Raw genomic sequence first — 18,855 nt, 5'->3', positions numbered from 1 at the left:
CTTCTGGTTCTGGTACAACCCAGGTATCTCTGCACCATGCTACACACTGTTAAGGGCATAGAAGCCATAAGCTATGTGGGCATCATCTCCCTGCCAAAGATGGAGGTACCTACTCTGAAGAAAAGTTAGTTCTCAGCAGGCCTTTCCTATCCTAACACAGTGAAATGGCTGTAAGCGCAGGTGAACTTTGTTACCTAGCCCCATGAGAGACGTAGGCCAGAGGTCTAGCGTTACTCTGGTAGCTTCCCAGACAGGTCAGCTGTACAGCTAGCCAGCAACCAAGACAGTGCTAATGTGGCCAACTGTTTCTCACCTTCCTCCTTCCCTTAGCTAATGCTTAGCCAATAAGTATTGCGGTTAATGCTTATTCACGTCAGAATACCCTCACTGATCCAGCAGATTGCTGTTCTCCACTGACAAGCAGTAAATACAACTGTGAACTGTTCCAGGAGAATTAGGACAACGTTCCGTGGCTGGCTGATACTGTCCAGACTATGTTGAAACACTCATGGGACTTTCTGTCTGCTGCTCTCAGAGCATTAGGAGTGCTTGAAGGATGTGATAATTTGGCCATTCAGCTGGGCAGTATTTTCTATGCTCTCAATTATCTGGTTGAGTGGCTCCTGTTCCAGCTACTGTGCCTTGCAAACATGAGTTTTGCAGAGTTATTTTCTTCTTGCAGGAAGTCCTGCTTGGTCATGGTATGATTTGATCCTGATCTGCAGATAGCTGGGACTAAATTATTTTCATTTTCCATGTAGACTGTTTGAATATGTAAAAAGGTCATCACCAATTCATGGGAAGGCTTACAGATGAACAGAGGAATTTAAAGTCATAGGTTAAGAAGAGAAAGTATATACTTTGTAAACAAGGATGGAAAATGGGACTTGATGTAGAAGAGGGTGTGAACCAGAGCCTTTCTCTGGAAATATCATTTGGGGGAAACCCTTGAGAAGGTTGTAGATACCGTTCACCTCCTCTGTGCTTAAACCACTGGGAATGTTGTGCTGGAGAGGTCCACAAAGGAATTCCTGAACTTGTCTAAGATGGATATAGCAAAGTCCAAACACAGCTCTGAGTACACAGATCACTGGTCTTGCATGTCTCCTCTGAATCTCTTTGAACTTGTTCATTGCACAGAAATTGAAGCAGTGTAGAGAAACAGAAAGAGGTAATTGGAAGAGGTCAAGAAACAATCTACCTGGCACCCCACTGCCACAAACTTACATGGAGGCAGAAGTAAGGGCTCTGTTCCATGTCAGCAATTTTATTGCCTGTTCTTAAAAATCTCCACTGAAGGGAACTTTGCAGCTGCCCTGGGTAGCCTAATTGAGTGCTTCTAACCTTTACAATTACACATTTTCCATAATCACCAGCATATTTACCTTTGCTTCAGATTGTGTGATTTCACATCATCTTCACCCAGCTATTGCTGTCAACATCTATGTCAGTCCTTTACCAAGTGACAGACTGTTATTGTGTCCTTACCTGAGTCTTCTCCTATCTAAACCAAACAACCTTCAACCTGTTCACAAGGTCATAGTCTGCTCATGTCTTAGCATTCACGTGGCTCTCCTTTGGATGCCCTCCAATACAGCAACATCCAGACACAGCACTCCAGCCAAGGCATCAATAGCATCAAGTAGAGTACTTCTGTTACCTTCCAGGTCTTAAATTAAAAATACTTGTTAGTAAACTTCAGAATGAGATTAGCCTTATTTTCAACAACATTACGCTGAGTGGAGTTAGGTAGCAATTTGCTAGGACTCCCTCCAGATTCTTTTCTGCAAGACTGAGGGAGGCAAAATGATATAAAGTCATGTGAGAGAGATAATAAATTAAGCCCTAGGCATTGCCAGATTCACCCCAAAACCTTTTATCTTGGAGTAATCTGCCTATTAATTCCAATATGCTTGGGATTCACTCCGTCCTTCCATTTCTAAAACACATCTCTCAGAGGCTGACCATGCAAATTTCAGACTCAAAAATAGTAAGAACAGCAAACGGTGTAAGAACCTGCAGTGTTGCATCCAGCTTCTGAAAGCTTTTGCCATCTTCTTCTGAGTTTGGGATACAAGTGGCAATGGGATTTGATTACACAAGTTGTTGAGGTTAGATTTTAGAGATGAGACTGGAGTGTTAACAGCCAGGACTGGAATGAAGATGGGTGACTCAAGAGGGCTGTATCTTGTTAACTTCATTTCTAAGGTGTTTCCATATTTACTTTTGCTCTGAACAGCATCTCTCAGGGTGCACCTATGCGGAAACACTACCCTGGTCTATTGTGTTCATGCCAGATTAAATGTGTTCACATGCTTTTTTAACAGTACATTTCTGGTGAATTACAGGATCAGCGTAGCTCTGCCTTGTTTTGGACTAGTGCTCCTCGTTCAGAGCAGATATCCTCTAACACACCTTTTGCTTGCTTTCCTGAGCCTGTGATGGCTCTCTAAGTGCAGTCTCAGATGTTTAAACTAAAAGTGTTCTGGGGTTGAAACTTTAAAATCCAGGAAGTTCACAGTTTCTGGTGACATGACAGTACACGATGAATGCATACAGGAAAAAACAGCAGGATGATCAGGACATCCCCCTGTGCTCCCATACCAAGCTGATTACATACCTAATGCTCTGACATTGGGCAATTTTCACAACCTCCTGCAAAGTGAACCAAGATTTCTCCTATCTTTAGGCTGCAGTTTGATGATATAGTGTCTTGAGCAGAAATGCTCTTTTAAGGAATCCTTTCCCCTTGCTGACATTCTTTCCCATTCCCACACCCCAAGGTGCTGTTGGTTAAAATTGTTGAAAGCCACATCAACAACAAAAAAAAAAAAGGCGGGAGGAGGGTTTAAATCAGATCGGTTTTCCAGTCAAGGGCTGGCAATGTGAAAGGTATGGATCCACCACAGCTAACTCGGTCTAAGCTAAGCCTGCCCTCCTCTTCACCTCATCCTCTGCGCTGGCACTGCTGCTTATCTAAACTTGCAAGGAGACAGCTGAGGGAGCAACGCTGGGCAAAAACGACACAGATGTTTCTGTAGGGATAGACCATGGACTCATGCTGACCTGCTTGCCAGGGCAGAAAAGAGCCCCTCCTTCTCTTTACCTTCCTGCCCACCTCTGTTCCTTCCCCCTTCCCTGCCTGGGGACACATATGTGCTCCTCTCCTTGCTCTGGCCCTGGCACTCACTGGGCCCTTTTCTGAGCTGATTAAACCTGCTCAGATGAAAGCAAGCTAGATGCCTTGTTGCTGGTTTAGTTTTCTGCAGGGACAGTGAGTTAAATTGGCTCAGAGAGGGGTCTGGAAGGCACCAGCACAAGGCCAGCCATAAAACCTGTCTGCAGAGAGAGAGGTGGTCGCATTTAGTGCTGTAGATATAACCTCGGTTTTCTGCTTGTTCAGATTCCTGAACCAGCTTGAGTGGGCAATAAACCAGACCGATGCCACTGCAACAGTGGGGACAAGCTGTAAGGGCAAGGAGGGCTTCATTCATGCCAGTTTATCACCTTAAAACTGCTGCAGAATTGCAGGCTGAGGGCTGACTCACCACGTTTTGGGGAGCAGCGGGTGACCAGGTTTGCAGAAAAGGGAACAGGAGTAGGCTGCACTGCTGCCAAGGACAATGCACCCTCAAGTTGGCTCACTGAAGAGAAATTTACAGTCACATACCGTGATATCCTTAGCATCCTTAGTAAATGCTGCCACCTGCAAAGGCTGCAGGGCAAACTTTGCTAAACATACATTTTGTGTTTTATGACTCAGACCCAGCAAGAGGCAAAATGCTGTGACATGTTTTAGGGCTGTTAGAAACGGACCAACCAGCACACTCACCACAGACAGTTGATAGAGGACTGAAGACCTGGTCCAAGCTCACTGTAACACAAAAATGACCACTCCTACTCTAGACAGATAACACCAAGAGCAACCCAAACTATGCCCAGTGCTTCCATGACAGCTATCCCTCCTGTTCCCGAAACAGCCTGTGTCAGCAGGCAACATGACCCTGTTGTAACTGCTGGACCAGCCCCGACGTCACAACCCCTTAATTTGAGAACTAGTGTAGAAGTGGTAAAGGCATATCACCTCATTGACTTTTTTGCTTCCGTTTTTCTTCTGCAGTGTGACAATGAGTGGCATTTACAGCTTGACTCAGTTGTCTGCCTTGGAGATGTGTGCCCTTTTGGGATGTCCTGGTGTGTCCCACCTGGCCTTCAGCTGCTGCATGGCGGCTCTGGAGATCCCAGGGCACATCTGCCTACGCCATGAGGCTATCATCCCCCATGGACTTCTTATGAGAAGTCAGGATCTCCACAGGGACCATTTCCAGTTTGTGGGGGAACAGGAGCTCTTTCTATAGACCTATCTCCCGAGTTAATCACTGTTTGAAAAATAATCCCTTACAACATGAGTTTAATCCCAGGCTTTTCAACAGACATGGCATGAGCTCAGTGAGTCACTGCCTCACACACGCTGCTGTGGAAACAAATTCCATTGATAAACCAGCTGTGATCAAACACCGTATGGACAAGGACCCCACTGTTATTGGGACAGACGTCCCCTGTTTGTGCAGTGGGTTCCTGGCTCCAGATTTTGTTCAAGGTAGAAACATACATAGCACATCAGAGTTTTCCCTGCTTTGTGGGAATTTCCTGCTCTTCCCCACCTTCCACAGTAGCCATCAGAGCCATAGGTCTGCATCTCTGTGCAGCTTCTCCAAGGGCACCAACACATGTCCCTAATGCCTGCCAGGTCCAGCCCACAGCGAGCATACTGCCAGCTCAGGTAGGAAAACTTTAGGGTTTTTCTCCCTTGTTGTTTAAGTCAAAGCCCACAAACACTTTGCCATAGCTACAAAACATGAGTTTACTGCTTTCAGTCCCTCAACACCCTCTTTTGTTAGAACAAAGCAGGTGAGTAACAGCGGCGGAACAAGTTAGTCCACTTGATAAAGTAATCTGCAGATAACACACTAAGGGACTTAGGTCAATGCAGGGGGAAATAATGAGTATTACCTGATGAATGGTATCAGGAAATATCCCCTCTTGAAATGCCTTGTGGGTTTTCTGCAGTGGCACCTCTAGTCAGCCTCACACTTGAAAACTGAGCGGAGGCTCTAGAAGCAACTTGTTTTCTGGGCAGTAACAACATGTTCAGCTAATTATACAAGTTCCTGTGTCTTGGTTTCCCTTTGAGAGAGATCAAAGCAGCCTGGGCTGTAATAGAAAGCAGAGGACATTTAAGATGGATCTAATTAGAAGATCTTCTATTTGAATCACCTGAGAAGGTAAACCATATTATATCTATGGGTGTCTTTATTTTCTGAAACATATGGGATAGTAACTATTGTGCTGGGTGGATTTGCAAGAGAGGGTGTAATTATTTTGCAACATTTATGAAAAAGAGAAACTTACGGAAAAAGGAAAAAGGAGGTCGTGTAGATCCTGGGTTAAAGTGAGACCTTGCTATTTACCTCTAGGAATCCTCTGCACTTTAGAGTTAACTTTAAACATTTTTCAGTCTGAATGCTGTGGAGAAAAAGAGATTCTGTAGCAAACTTGGGCTTCTTTAGCTCTCTTTAGCTCTCTTTAGCTTCTTCTTTAGCTTCTTCTTTAGCTTCTTCTTTGGTTTTATAAGTCAAAGATACTTATTGCCTCCCAGAAGACAGTGTGTATGAGAAATGATGAATGTGTCCACAGAGCCTCGGTTTCACCAACAGAAGGTACATAGATACTTGAGAAATTGCTTGCTGAAAAATTTGCAGCAATTCTTTTTTCAACAAGACATTAAATGAACAAGGGGAACAGCCACATTACTTGAGAAGGACATTAATATTTTTCCCATTTGCAATTTGACATTTGTTTGCTAATATTCTGGATTTCTAGATAGTGGTTTGGGATTTTTGGACTTTTGACTAGCTATCAAAGCCTGAGTAGCAGCACAGTTCTAATTTGCATGAGTTGTCCTCTATATGGCTTTTTATGTATACAATTAACAGGGCGGTTGGTCTTAGCTACGTGGTTGTACAAAGGGTGTATTTGAAAATAGAGGCTGACCCACAACATTTGAATATGAATGCAAGTTTGTGAACAGTGCAAAAGATACATGCAAAACTGTAGCAGATGCTGTTTAACTTAATCATAAACTTTGTTTAATGACCTTTTTTCCTTTCTATTATCTGTTTTATCAACCCATTATCAATGAAATACAAGTTCTTTGTACAGATTAAGCTATTGTACCATATGCTGTGAGCATATGCTGCATATACAAAACTATCAGAAATCTTTGTTTTGTTAGTGTTTCTATTATTAAGTCATGTCACTATCTCAAGGACTCGTGTCACAGTTTATAACTTGGCAATGTTTCTCTCTTGATCCATTTTCATCCATCTTGGTCTTGGGATCAGCCAGATCCATGGAAGTCTTGAGGTTGTCACAAGTGGGTGATGTCTTCAAAACAGCAAAATAGTCTCTTTTGTAGAATGCTGGATACACTGATGGACATGCCCAGGAAAATGAAGAGATGCTTCCTTTTCCCGACCTTTTTTTTTTTTCCCCCAATTCTGCCAGCCATTCATCCATTGGATAAAAAAAGCCTGTAACAGTCTTTTTAAAAATGGATTTTGGAGTGGGGTGGGAAGATTTTCTGAATCAGTGAGATGTCTTATTTTCTGGTTATTCCTATATAGAGCATAAGAGCAGCCATACTGCTCTTATGGGTCAGCTCAAATGTCTAGAGAGCACAGTTTTCCGGTTTGGCTTTTTTTATTCCCCTTGTTGCTACCCTAGAATATCTTTAAATTAATCTTCCTTTTTTAATTGCTCCTCAGAGTTCAGTTGACATTTCCTCAGACCCCATTTCTGAGTGGTAATAGTCAATTTGGAGTCCATCACAGAATACATAATGTCAGGATCATTTCTTTCTACCTTACACTTATCAGTGCTGAATTTCATGACCCAGTCTCTCAGTATCCTGAGATCTCTAGGCAGATCCTCACAGGCAGACTTTGCTTTTGTTAGTCTCAATCATTTAAAGTTTTCCACAGTGGTGTATCACTAATCACTGCCTTTTCCACATCAGTTGAGAACAGAGGGTGAGACACAGGCTTGCACTCACTTTCCTGGGGAGCAATGGTGATGACGTCTCTCTATTGGAAAAGCAAATCATTTCTTCCTACTTTTGCCTCCTGTCTTTTAACCAGGTCAGTATCCAGGTGAAGTCTCACTGCAGATGAATCTCTCTAAGAACCACCTTTGATGAGAAACCCTGACAAATGCCTGCTGGAAACCCACGTCAGTGACATCAAGTACAGTGCTTGGCTATAAGCTCATTGCTGTCCTCTATCCATTCACAAGGTGAGACCACAGATCACGTTCATATGATAGTTTTCTGTCATGGGCTCTTTTGAGCAGGGAAGTCACAGTGAAGCACCCTGTCTACTTGGGAGCACCAGCTCTGCTATGCAGTGTGGTGGCAATAGGCAGCCATTGCCAATGTTCATCATCACCTCAGGAGGTGCTGATTTTTCTGCTTTCACCTGGTGATTCACAGCCTTTCAAACCCTGAGTTTGTATGAACAGCCTTTTCAATGCAAAAAGATCATGATTTTACAAAAGCTCATTATTTTAATCAAGCTGATGTTATCCACTCAGGTTCTGTTCAGTACTGTTCTTGAGTCTTTTCTCAGTGCTTTCCTTTCTTAAAATGATTTTCACAATCTGCTTGGGTTCTGCCTTTTCCTGTAGCTCTCTACTAGCTGTTCATTCTGGAACTAGGGAAGTGCTTTGTTAGGAATAATCTGAAAGTGCATATTCATAGCAAAATACATATTTTTATGTATTGTTCAGCTCCCTTTCTCTATTCCCTCTGGTTGCATAAATGTGTTAGCATCTGTTGTAAGGGTCCATGCATGTTTTGCCTCTCCCTTTATGTTCCATCATCCAATCTACTGCCTGAGTAAATCAGCTCATGAGCTGGAAAATGTTGTTTATTCTGCGTTTTGATTTCAGGCACCACATTATATTCTGGTATGTCAGTATTCTTGGATTGTAGGTTATTTGCTTGTTAACTTCAGTGCAATTAATGGAGATGTATGCTAAAACCTCAAAATTACATGGAGTTTTCCAGGAGATATCACTCTTCATTGTTTCAGAACATACAGAAACATACAAAGGTAACAAATATACAGAAATCTCTAGGTGCGCCCATGATGTTACTGCAGCCCTCCCCAGAGTGGACATGGCCAGTAGCAGAGCTCTGCCTGCTGCAACGGGACAGGCCCTCACTTACAGCAACATTTCTAACTATTCCCTCACGTTCTGGCTGTGCATTTGCCAAGTACCACTGTGAGGAATACTTGAAGGTCCAATGTCAACTTTTCTCATGGCAGATGAATTTCTAGCACCTCATTTGTCCCTGTTAGGAATCTACTTAGGACTCTGCTTTCTCCAAGCAATTTCTTTCTCCCTCTGTTTTGAGTAGGTACAGCGACATGAAAAAAAGGACATACGAGGGAAACAGTCTGGTGACAGTGACAGACGAATAATTAAAGACCTTGTTCTGTGCTCTGTCTTGGATGGAGTGATCAGGCAGAGTGTGCTGAAAAAGTCTGAACATAATGTTTTTGTAGAGTGTGCTGGTATTTCCTACTGTGTGAGTCAGCTGAAAATCCTCTGATCCTTTTGCTTCATTTTGCTCTCAGGCTGTACAGCAAGGTCACTGGACAAAATGCCGTCCATGATTACTGCAGGTCTCCACTGCCTATTTCTACTGGTCACAGCATGTTGCCAGACATCACAGGACTCAAACTTTGATCCATTCATCCAATATGTAGTGAGTATCCTTTCCCAGCCCCATTGGTTTTCATTTGGTCTCTGCGTGTAGCACCCAGCTGCTATAGCTCTCCTTTACATATACAAAACCTTAGAGGAAGTCAGTATAAGGTCAGGTAGGGAAAGTGAATCCAGAGTCTCCCCAGTGTGTAAAAGAGATGGAGAAATCCAGGAACTGGGCTCTTCTTGCTTCCCAGTCTTAAAGCCTCTCCAGAAGGAACTGAGCAAAACTTCTGGTTTCTCACTTGTGTTAGCCTGCAAGGGATTTAAATTGCTGTCCCTGGAGCTAAGCTGACGTAACAGTTACATGGGCACTGTTCCTGGATGGGATTCACTCATCCTATGAGAGAGAGAAACCAAGTAAGTCAACAAAACTAGCTCAGGCACAGAGGTGCTTACAGGTAGGTGACAGGAGTCTCACCACTGTCTTGACAGTAGCAGATGAGTAGACATGACCAAAATGCCACTCCTGAGTGACTTGTGTTTAGATGTTGTGCTTGGACTCAGACTTTACTCCAGTTTCCCACTTTTTCAATAATTCTCACATACCTCTTCTGCTTCATCAATAGTGCGAATTATGGAAATTTGTTTTATGCTTTGTCCTGTGTATGGGTTGGGTAACAGACCGTTTCTGCACAAATAGTCCCTAACTAGAAATGACAACAGAGGAACAGAGAAACAAAGGGACTGACCAAATGGAAGTTAATATAATCTGGTAAAGAAAACTAGTCTACAAATCTACCAACTCTATCACAATTATTGTTAGACCAGAAAATACTTCTTTTGTCTTCTACATTATGAACCCTATCAAGCCAAAACAGATTCTAACATCTATATTCAGCCCCTAGCACCACAGGGACCTTAGTTCTGATGGACTGACCAAAACACAATGGGCTTTTTCGAGCAGGTTGAAAAAAGGCAAGGAGAGGTGAAGAGGAAGGTGGGAACTCCTTAAGCTGTTTCTGCTACCATCCCCTGTCTTGGCAAACCAATACATAGCTGGTTCCAGCAGCGCCGTCTGCCCTTCGGCAGATGTCTAATAGTGACCAAGTATCTTGTTTGCTCTGTTGTTTTCAAACTGTCTCCAGCTCAGCACTTAGGCATTTTCATGAAAAGAGTAACGCTTTATTTTTTAGCATCGTTGATCCATGGTTGATCCTGCAAATGAGTCATCACTTAATGGTGTGAAATATGTGAAGTATTTAACGACATAGCAATACCCTATAGTTGTTTGGGAGAATAATTAAAAAAGGAAACCACTGAGACCAAACCTGGGGGAAGAAGTGGATCACAGTGGGCTTTTGGTAACTTTTGCAGCTAACCTCTAAGGTGAAAGGTGGTATCCCTAGCAGTGCAAAAATGCCAATGCACCTTGGGCTCTTCACTGCCAGCACAGCTGCGATATGAAGCCCAGCTCTAATCACACACCAGATGGTTCCTTTATGTAAAGAGATGACTTAAGAGTTGCCAAGCTATTCACCCTTTCTGTAAATAAAGATTTCAGTAGGACTCAAGAAACTGGCAAAGCTGCAAATTTCCTGCCTGTGTCGTTGCTTGTTCTTTAGCCATTCTTGCTAACTGTGGTGCCAATGTATTTTTAGGGCATGATTAAAAAAATAAGATGGTCTACCTCTCACTTGGCTGCACCCTGCGTGAACCCAGTCATACTGAAATTGTGCCACCACTGCCCTGGTCAACTGTGGGCTACTGATGGCCCACAAAATAGCTGACCTGACACCTGAGCTGGAGCCAAGACATTTCAATCCCCTTTCTACTCCTATTTAGGCTGGCTTTGCTGCTGCAGAGCTGGAAGCTCTGAGCAAAGAGGAAAGGGTAATATGAGTTCACTTCTGGATAAGGCTGAGTGGCATCTCCCAGGCAGTTTGCAAGGCTGGCCCAGGACTGAGAGCACTGCATCAACCCCATAGCCGGTCTGCAGCTCAGACACAGAATTTCTGCTAAGCTGAGACAATTGCCTTGCAGAGATATGCAAAGAGACACCTGAAAACTCAGTACATCCCTCTGCTGGTGTTTAACATTTCCCTGCTTGGAAGATATAAATATTCTTTTTAAAGAGGAAAAGGGGGCCAGGCAGGGGCAAAGATCGGTGGAGGGAAAAAAATTATCTATGCTGGTATTTTTCTTCACTAATTATTTCACGCCAACAACAGCAGCTAAACCATCACTTTATTTTTTCACAGAGCTTCACTCTCTTTTTTCCACAGATTGACAGCGTGCTAGGAGAGGAAAGCTTCCAGTCAGAGATGCAAAGACAGAAGCGAAACAGTACGTACACAAATGTATGGTAACAGAGCAGGTTTCTAGTAAGCCAAGGGTGAAATCACTACTGGGGACAGCATCTCCTGAGGTACTGAACTGTGATCATCAAGGGGGAGTAGTTGTTGTGGTTTAACCCCAGCCAGCAGCTAAGCACCACACAGCTCCTCGCTTAATCTCCCCCAGTGGGATGGGGGACAGAATCAGCAGGGTAAAACTGAGAAAACTCATGGGTTGAGATAAAGACAGTTTAATTGGTAAAGCAAAACAAGGCATTCATTCACTCCTTCCCATGGGCAGGCGGGTGTTCAGCCATCTCCAGGAAAGCAGGGCTCCACCACACGTAACGGTTACTTGGGAAGGCAAACGCCATCACTCTGAATGTCCTCCCCTTCCTTCTGCTTCCCCCAGCTTTTATTGCTGAGCGTGATGTCATACGGTGTGGACGTCACACTCCAGGTCATATGGTGTGTGACATCATACGGGTCAGTTGGGGTCAGCTGTCCTGGCTGTGTCCCCTTCCAGCTTCTTGTGCACCCCCAGCCTACTTGCTGGGAGGACAGAGCGGGGAAAAAGAAAGCCTCGATGCTGTGTAAGCACTGTTCCACAATAACTAAAACGTTGTGTTATCAACACTGTTTTCTGCACAAATCCAAAACATAGCCCCATACAAGCTACTGTGAAGAAATTTAACTCTACTCCAGCTAAAACCAGTACAGGAGTAAAGGGACAAACAAAAGAGGTGGAAACTTTTGTCTGGTCAGAGATTGACATAGAATCATAGAATAGTTTGGGTTGGAAGGGACCTTTACAGGTCATCTAGTCCAAACCCCCTGCAATGAGCAGGGACATCTTGCACTAGATCAGGTTGCTCAGAGCCCCATCCAACCTGACCTTGAATGCGTCCAGGGATGGGGCATCTACCACCTCTCTGGGCAACTGTTCAACTGTTTTTTACCCTCATTGTAAAAAATTTCTTCCTTGTTTCTAGTCTAAATCTCCCCTCTTTTAGTTTAAAACCATATCCCCTTGTCCTATACAACAGGCCCTGCTAAAAAGTTTGTCCCCATCTTTCTTATAAGCCCCCTTTAAGTACTGAAAGGCTGCAGTAAGGTCTCCCCAGAACCTTCTCTTCTCCAAGCTGAACAACCCCAACTCTCTCAGCCTTTCCTTCACGGGAGAGGTGTTCCATTCCTCTGATAATTTTTGGGGCCCTCCTCTGGACCCGCTCCAACAGGTCCATGTCTTTCCTGTGCTGGGGACCCCAGAGCTGGACTCCAGGTGGGGTCTCACCAGAGCAGAGTAGAGGGGCAGAATCCCCTCCCTCGACCTGCTGGCCACGCTTCTTTTGGTGCAGCCCAGGATACCTTTGGCCTTCTGGGCTGCAAGCTCACATTGCTGGCTTATGTCCAGCTTTTCATCCACCAATACCCCAAAGTCTTTCTCCACAGGGCTGCTCTCAATCCCTTCATCCCCCCACCTGTATTGATACTGGGGATTGGCCTGACCCAGGTGCAGGACCCTGCACTTGGACTTGTTGAACTTCATGAGGTTCACATGGGCCCACTTCTCGAGCTTGTCCAGGTCCCTCTGGGTGGCATCCATATGATGACATATATGAGCACAGCTTCTGTGCAAGCTGAAATGCATGGTGTAGAAAAAATGCCAAGCCTCTTAGCAAGACATGGGTCACAAGATAATCCTGTATGGCTTCAGTCTGTGGTTGACAACCTATCCACTTGCTGAGTCAAAGGAAAGAAGGGATGAGACAGCTTTTCTCTGTATATAATATGCCATTTATATCAGCTTCCTATTGCTCTGAGACCAAAGAAATCTGGCTTTTGTCAGAGAAGCAGCAGATAAAACACCTGCAAAATATCTGCTGAGTAGGAAGCAAGAAGATTTCCTAAGCAGAATGCCACACTAAGCTACCATTAAATAGCAACAAAGAGCCCAAATGCCGAACTGGAAGCCATCAATTTGTGATCTACCCTCACACACAGCTTTGCAGTCTCATGCTATTTCTCTTTCAGTGCTTACTTTTGACCTTCCCCCTCTGGAGTACACCGTTGACATTGAAGTAAGCCTTATGGATTCATCTTTTCTGGAGCCAATCAAAGAGTATTTCAAAAACCTTAATCTTCCATTTTCAACAAATATTTCAAATGTAGAAATGACAGTTTCAAACATCAACATTACAACAGGTGAGTTGGTTATTTATTTTTATATTCTGGGTGATGTGCTTTTTTTCCAGTATTTGATCTCTCCCAGTTTTACCATCCATCATGCTTAGAAATCAGCAAAACTGAACTGTCTCTGCTGCCTACTGAAAGACCCAACAAGACTGAAGCTCTAGCACACAACAGCAGGTTTTGTTATCTGCATCCCACCACTCCTCTTTATATAATGTTGGCAATAGGAATAGGCCTGAATGCTTTTCTTTTCCTAAGGAAGGGACAAAGCCAGAGGAAGCCTGAGCCAAAGGATTTTGCTCCAGTTTGACTAACAAGCAGTCTGAGTTACTTTCAAGTTTCAGGAAGCTGCGACAGCGGTTATCAGACTGTTTACTTCCCTCCACTTGCATTTGGAATGTAAATCGCCGTAAGAGGCTGTAGTCTGACCCTGACAGAGACAGGCTGCATGAGACGCAGTCTTTTCCTGATATAACTCACTAAACGTATTCTTACCGGGCAAGATATCAGACAGGTTTTATTACATGAGTTGTGGTTGTGCAACATCACATCCAAGTAACTAGTAGAGCAGAGGATATACAAACACACCAAGCATTTACAACAGTAGAGGAGGAGATTTGGTACCTTCTTATCACTGTTCCATAAAGCAGTGAAAGGAAGTGTTCATCGGTTCTCAAAACAACATGCAAATGGATCTTTTAAAGACCTTCAGGGTCACATGCAGCGTGTGAAAATCACTTTGTTAATATCTTACTTTGCCAATGGCACATTAAGAGCAGAAAAACTTACACAGTGAAGTGTTTTGTTGGGTTTTTTTTTTATTAGAGAGAATATACGTCTTTAAAGCACTTGGTGATAATGTCACCTCCTCTCATGCAGCGTCTGTCAGGATAGTCAGAATGACACAGCACGTCACTAGCCAGCGGGACTTTGAATGACCATTACATGCTCTTACAATCTTTAAAAGCCTATACATTTGCTTTCAGCCCAAGCAATATAGAAATATCCAATCTGAAAACTATCATAGGACCCTGGCCAATATGCCAGCTAAAATTTTAGTATCAGGCTTCACATCACCACTCAATTACTTAAAAGTAATTAATCAGACTTATCGCTGTACTAGTCTGGTTCCCATTTCTGGTTAGTCATTTATAATTAGTACAGTAAGATTTGCAAGGCATCAGATCATCATGTTTGCATCATTCAGGTGAACTCACAAGAAGGGCAACATTTAGTTGAGATCGCTGGCATAAAGATACAGCAGGAAAAATATATATCATGCAATACGTTATGCCCCATTTTACCATTCTCATAGTATTTGTCTGTCTGTCTGACACTAGTCTGTCTGCCCAGTGGTGAGAACAATAGCTGTTGTTCTTGTGAAAATGGATATGCCTGGCCAAGTGCGGTGTGCAGTGACTTGATAACCTGCCCTTCTGTCAGCGTAGCACCTGACCTGCCCTGCGGCTACATGAAGGAAATGCCTTTCTACGGGCCTTACTGTGAGCCTCAGACTGAAGGTAAGGAGAAACAGTGCTGAACTTCATTGTACAACTCGTATACTGGTTAGAAGACAGAATAGTGTTAAAGGTGTGAAAAAGCAGCACGTCAGGACTGAGCTGGCTACCACATTGCCTATGAATGTGGAAAGTCTGTAGAGACAGTCTAGAGCTCTTATCTTTGTGATGTGGGTCCACCTTGACCCAAGTACTTGCAGATATTTAGTGCCATACTGGAGCCCCAGCTCCTGGGATCACTCACATGCCTCTCTGGGACTTTCAGCTTCCACTAAGCAAAGAAAGTGTCATCTCATCAGCTTTTCAACAGAGGAACTTACAAATGTGACCAAATTGTGCCATAGTGCTCAAGAGAAGAGAAGGAACAAAAAACCCCAGCATGTATCTTGTATTTGGTTTTATTTCATGACTCTCGTGGCAAGGTGCCCATGAGTTTTTAGGAACCTGACTGATGACTGGACACTTAGGCTTGGCAGCACTGGGGTGGAGCACTACCTGTTGTCTCTGCAATCCAAGACAAACCCCCATGAGGCTCTGCCTCTGATTTGTGATGGGGCAGCATGCAGAAATACCCAGAGGCAGCCCTAGAGCTGGAAGCAGTCCAGTGCTGTCAGCATGCCTGTTCTAATCAACTCTGGTTGATTAGAGGCAATGCTTTTATCACAGGGCAGCCCCATATCAATATTATACTATTGATACAATGCTATACTATTTCCAGGACTAGAGCTAGTATCTCTTCCATGTGGAAGTCACACACCCCTTAGAAGTCCAGGGCCCTAGGTACAATGCTCCTCCACTGCATGATATGGACGTGTCCTTAAATGGATCCAGCTTAGAAAATTCCATTACTTCTCTAAGCATTTTATGGTTTTTGTGCCCATTGATGGGTCTTCACCGAGGATATTACCCTCCCAAAGTCAATGAGGATTTTTCCAATCATTTCAGTGAAACATGGGTGGAGATTCATCCTGTGTAACTTTCACTATGTAAAAGTTAAGTATCTGATCAAAGTTATTCATCAAAACTCTCTATAACTGGAGCAATGTAGCAACTGTAGGAAAGCTGTTTATCACCTTCTGAATATATCACCTTCTGAAGGTGTCTACAGCTTTGCATCAACTGGAGTGGGAATCTAGATATCTAGCAGATGCCAGGCATCTAAATTAGATGTAGAAAACTAGGAGAATCCCAAAGTTCCTATTATACAGATGAATCTTGGCAAGTTGTAAGATTTGGATTTAGGATTAGGGTGGCTTCACCAAGGGCAAATTGTGCCTGACTAATCTAGTGGTCTTATAGGATGGAATGACTGTATCAGTGGACAAGGTAAGAGCTACAGATGTCATCTATCTAGACTTGTGTAAGGCCTTTGATACGATCCCCCCCCAACATTCTTGCTGCTAAATTGAAGACATACGGGTTTGACAGATGGCCTGTTAGATGGATAAAGAACTGGCTGGATGGCCACATCTAAAGAGTTATAGTCAATGGCTCAACATCCAAGTGGAAGCCAGTCACAAGTGATGTCCTCAAGGATCTGTACTATTTAATATCTTCATCAATGACATAGACAGTGGGATTGAGTGCACCCTCAGCAAGTTTGCAGATGACACCAAGCTGAGTGGTGCAGTTGATTAGCCAGAGGGAAGGGATGCCATCCAGAGGGACTTTGACCACTCGAGGAGTGGGCCTGTGTGAATGTCATGAAGTTCAACAAGGCCAAGTGCAAGGTCCTGCACCTGGGTCAGGGCAATCCCCAGTACAGGCTGGGGGGTGAAGGGATTGAGAGCAGCCCTGTGGAGGACTTGGAGATACTGGTGGATGAAAACTGGACATGAGCCAGCAATGTGAACTTGCAGCTCAGAAAGCCAACTGTACCCTGGGCTGCACCAAAAGAAGCGTGGCCAGCAGGTCGAGGGAGGTGATTCTGCCCCTCTGCTCTGGTGAGACCCCACCTGCAGTACTGCGTCCAGCTCTGGGGTCCCCAGCACAAGAAAGACATGGACCTGCTCAAGCAGGTCCAGAGGAACCCACGAAAATGATCAGGGGGCTGGAACACCTCTCCTATGAAGGAAAGGCTGAGAGAGCTGGGGTTGTTCAGCTTGGAGAAAAGAAGGCTCTGGGAAGACCTTATTGCAGCCTTTCAGTACTTAAAAGGGGGCTTATAAGAAAGACAGAGAGAGACTTTTTGACAGGACAAGGGGCAACTGTTTTAAACTGAAAGAGGGTAGATTTAGATTGGACATAAGGAAGAAGTTATGATGAGGGTGGTGGACACTGGAACAGGTTGCCCAGAGAGATTATGGATGCCCCATCATTGGAATTATTCAAGGTCAGGTTGGATGTCTCTGCCCAGGGCAGGGGGGTTGGACTGGATGATCTTTAAAGGTCCCTTCCAACCCAAACCATTATATGATTCTAAGATTCTATGGTTAAGTTAGAAGAAAAAGCTAAGAAAACATTTTGTAAGCATTGCTTTTGATTATTTTTACATTTATTTTTATGCTTTTCCTTACAGACTCATGTGGTATGGGAGAGGTCATTGTAATGAGTATGTCAGTCAGACTCGACACAAACTTCTCGGATGCTCTCGGGAATTCTTCTTCTGACTTATACAAAAAATACAAATCTGACCTTGAAAAAGCGGTAATGACTTTAGTTTTCCATCTCTGAAGGTAGAAAGCCCTCTAAGAAATATGGTATTTACCATAAGTGTCTGGGGAATAGGGTGCACTGTCACCATCTTTGTGGGGAGCTGTGAAGTATGCAGCAGTGGTAGCTACAAAGTGGGCCAAAGCTGACCTCCATTGAAAGGCAATGACAATATTCCCATTCATTTTAAAATGCTGGCTGACAGAGAAGTATTTAGGAATCTTTTGCATCAAAAGCATGAAAAAAATATCACATTATTGGTCCCAGGTTAAATGCACATGAGCACACATAGAATGAAAACATCAACATAAATTTATGCCATGACAGTGCGGAGAGCACCAGGCCTGTTCTATCAGATCTGCTACCTGCCTTTACTAACTTCAGCGTTGGAGAGTTTCCTATTTTAAGCATGCTAGAGTAATATACAGAGGACTTATGTCATGTAATATGTCTTTGTTTACAGTTTAATGCTAGCTACAGATGTTTACCAGGCTTTGTATCGGCAACAGTAACTGGTTTCAGGTAAGTAAACGATTTCATTTTTTCCTGGAAGACACAAATCTTTCTGTCCGGTCTCAAGGAGACACCAGTCAGCAAAGACTATATTCACTCTGACTAGAACCCACGCCCAGTATATACATACTGAATAATAGTATAATAGCTGCAAAGGAAAGCCCAACTATTAGCATGGAAATAGGATTACAGGTAAAATTCACTACTGTGCAAAAGTCCAAGAAACATAATCATCCTCCATCTGGATGAAAGCCTTTTGTGGGAAAGACTGAATTCCACCCAAAAGGGGAAAAGGATGCAAGTAAACCTAACAGCATTTCCTAGGTCATCAGGAAGATGGATTAGTACATTGACTCTGGATATAACATTGGATCTGGATAAAAGAGACATTACTTGAGTCCACACATATTTAAATGCAGCTGTATTTTAGGTTTTCTAAGGGGAGTTTACTAGAAATAGACAGCAGACGAAGGAGATGTCATATAAAGGTGTTCTTACTTTGGGAAGAGCTGTAGCACAACCTTCTTGTATACCAGAGCAAGTCTTGAGTCACAACAGAAGCCTTCACAGGTGAGCCCTGTGAAGCCTTCCTAGCCATGCAAGCTGGGTCACCACAACATAGAAGACTGCTAATATGCAAGGATATTTAATTCTGGTGCTTCTCTCATTCTTGTATCTGTTTAGGCCTGGAAGTGTTTTTGTGAACTACGAAGTAAAAGCAGGACCAGCAAGCTTCGATCAGATAGCAAATTCCAACAAAATTGTACCACAGTTTCTAGATGCACTTTACCTGCTAAACCAAGCTACCTTCACAACAGAAATAACTAGTAAGTTTAAAGCTCTCTCAGTATTTTCCTTCAACCTTTACTTTAGTA

General features: G+C 43.6%; 1 protein-coding gene across 1 annotated transcript in view; it reads left to right on the top strand.

Moving 5' to 3' along the window:
• Positions 1–4,521: 4,521 nt before the first annotated feature.
• Positions 4,522–18,855, top strand: part of ADGRF5 (adhesion G protein-coupled receptor F5) — a 34,686-nt gene continuing 20,352 nt past the window's right edge. The window contains exons 1-9 of the mRNA XM_075497147.1: positions 4,522–4,600; positions 7,306–7,353; positions 8,700–8,830; positions 11,055–11,115; positions 13,140–13,310; positions 14,639–14,818; positions 17,334–17,461; positions 17,931–17,989; positions 18,665–18,807. Of these exons, the coding sequence (XP_075353262.1) occupies positions 4,522–4,600; positions 7,306–7,353; positions 8,700–8,830; positions 11,055–11,115; positions 13,140–13,310; positions 14,639–14,818; positions 17,334–17,461; positions 17,931–17,989; positions 18,665–18,807 (1,000 nt within the window). The remainder of the gene's footprint in view (positions 4,601–7,305; positions 7,354–8,699; positions 8,831–11,054; positions 11,116–13,139; positions 13,311–14,638; positions 14,819–17,333; positions 17,462–17,930; positions 17,990–18,664; positions 18,808–18,855) is intronic.

Source organism: Mycteria americana, chromosome 3 (assembly GCF_035582795.1).
Source record: "Mycteria americana isolate JAX WOST 10 ecotype Jacksonville Zoo and Gardens chromosome 3, USCA_MyAme_1.0, whole genome shotgun sequence".
NCBI classification, from domain to species: domain Eukaryota; kingdom Metazoa; phylum Chordata; class Aves; order Ciconiiformes; family Ciconiidae; genus Mycteria; species Mycteria americana.
This window is presented reverse-complemented; position numbering and strand designations above follow the sequence as displayed.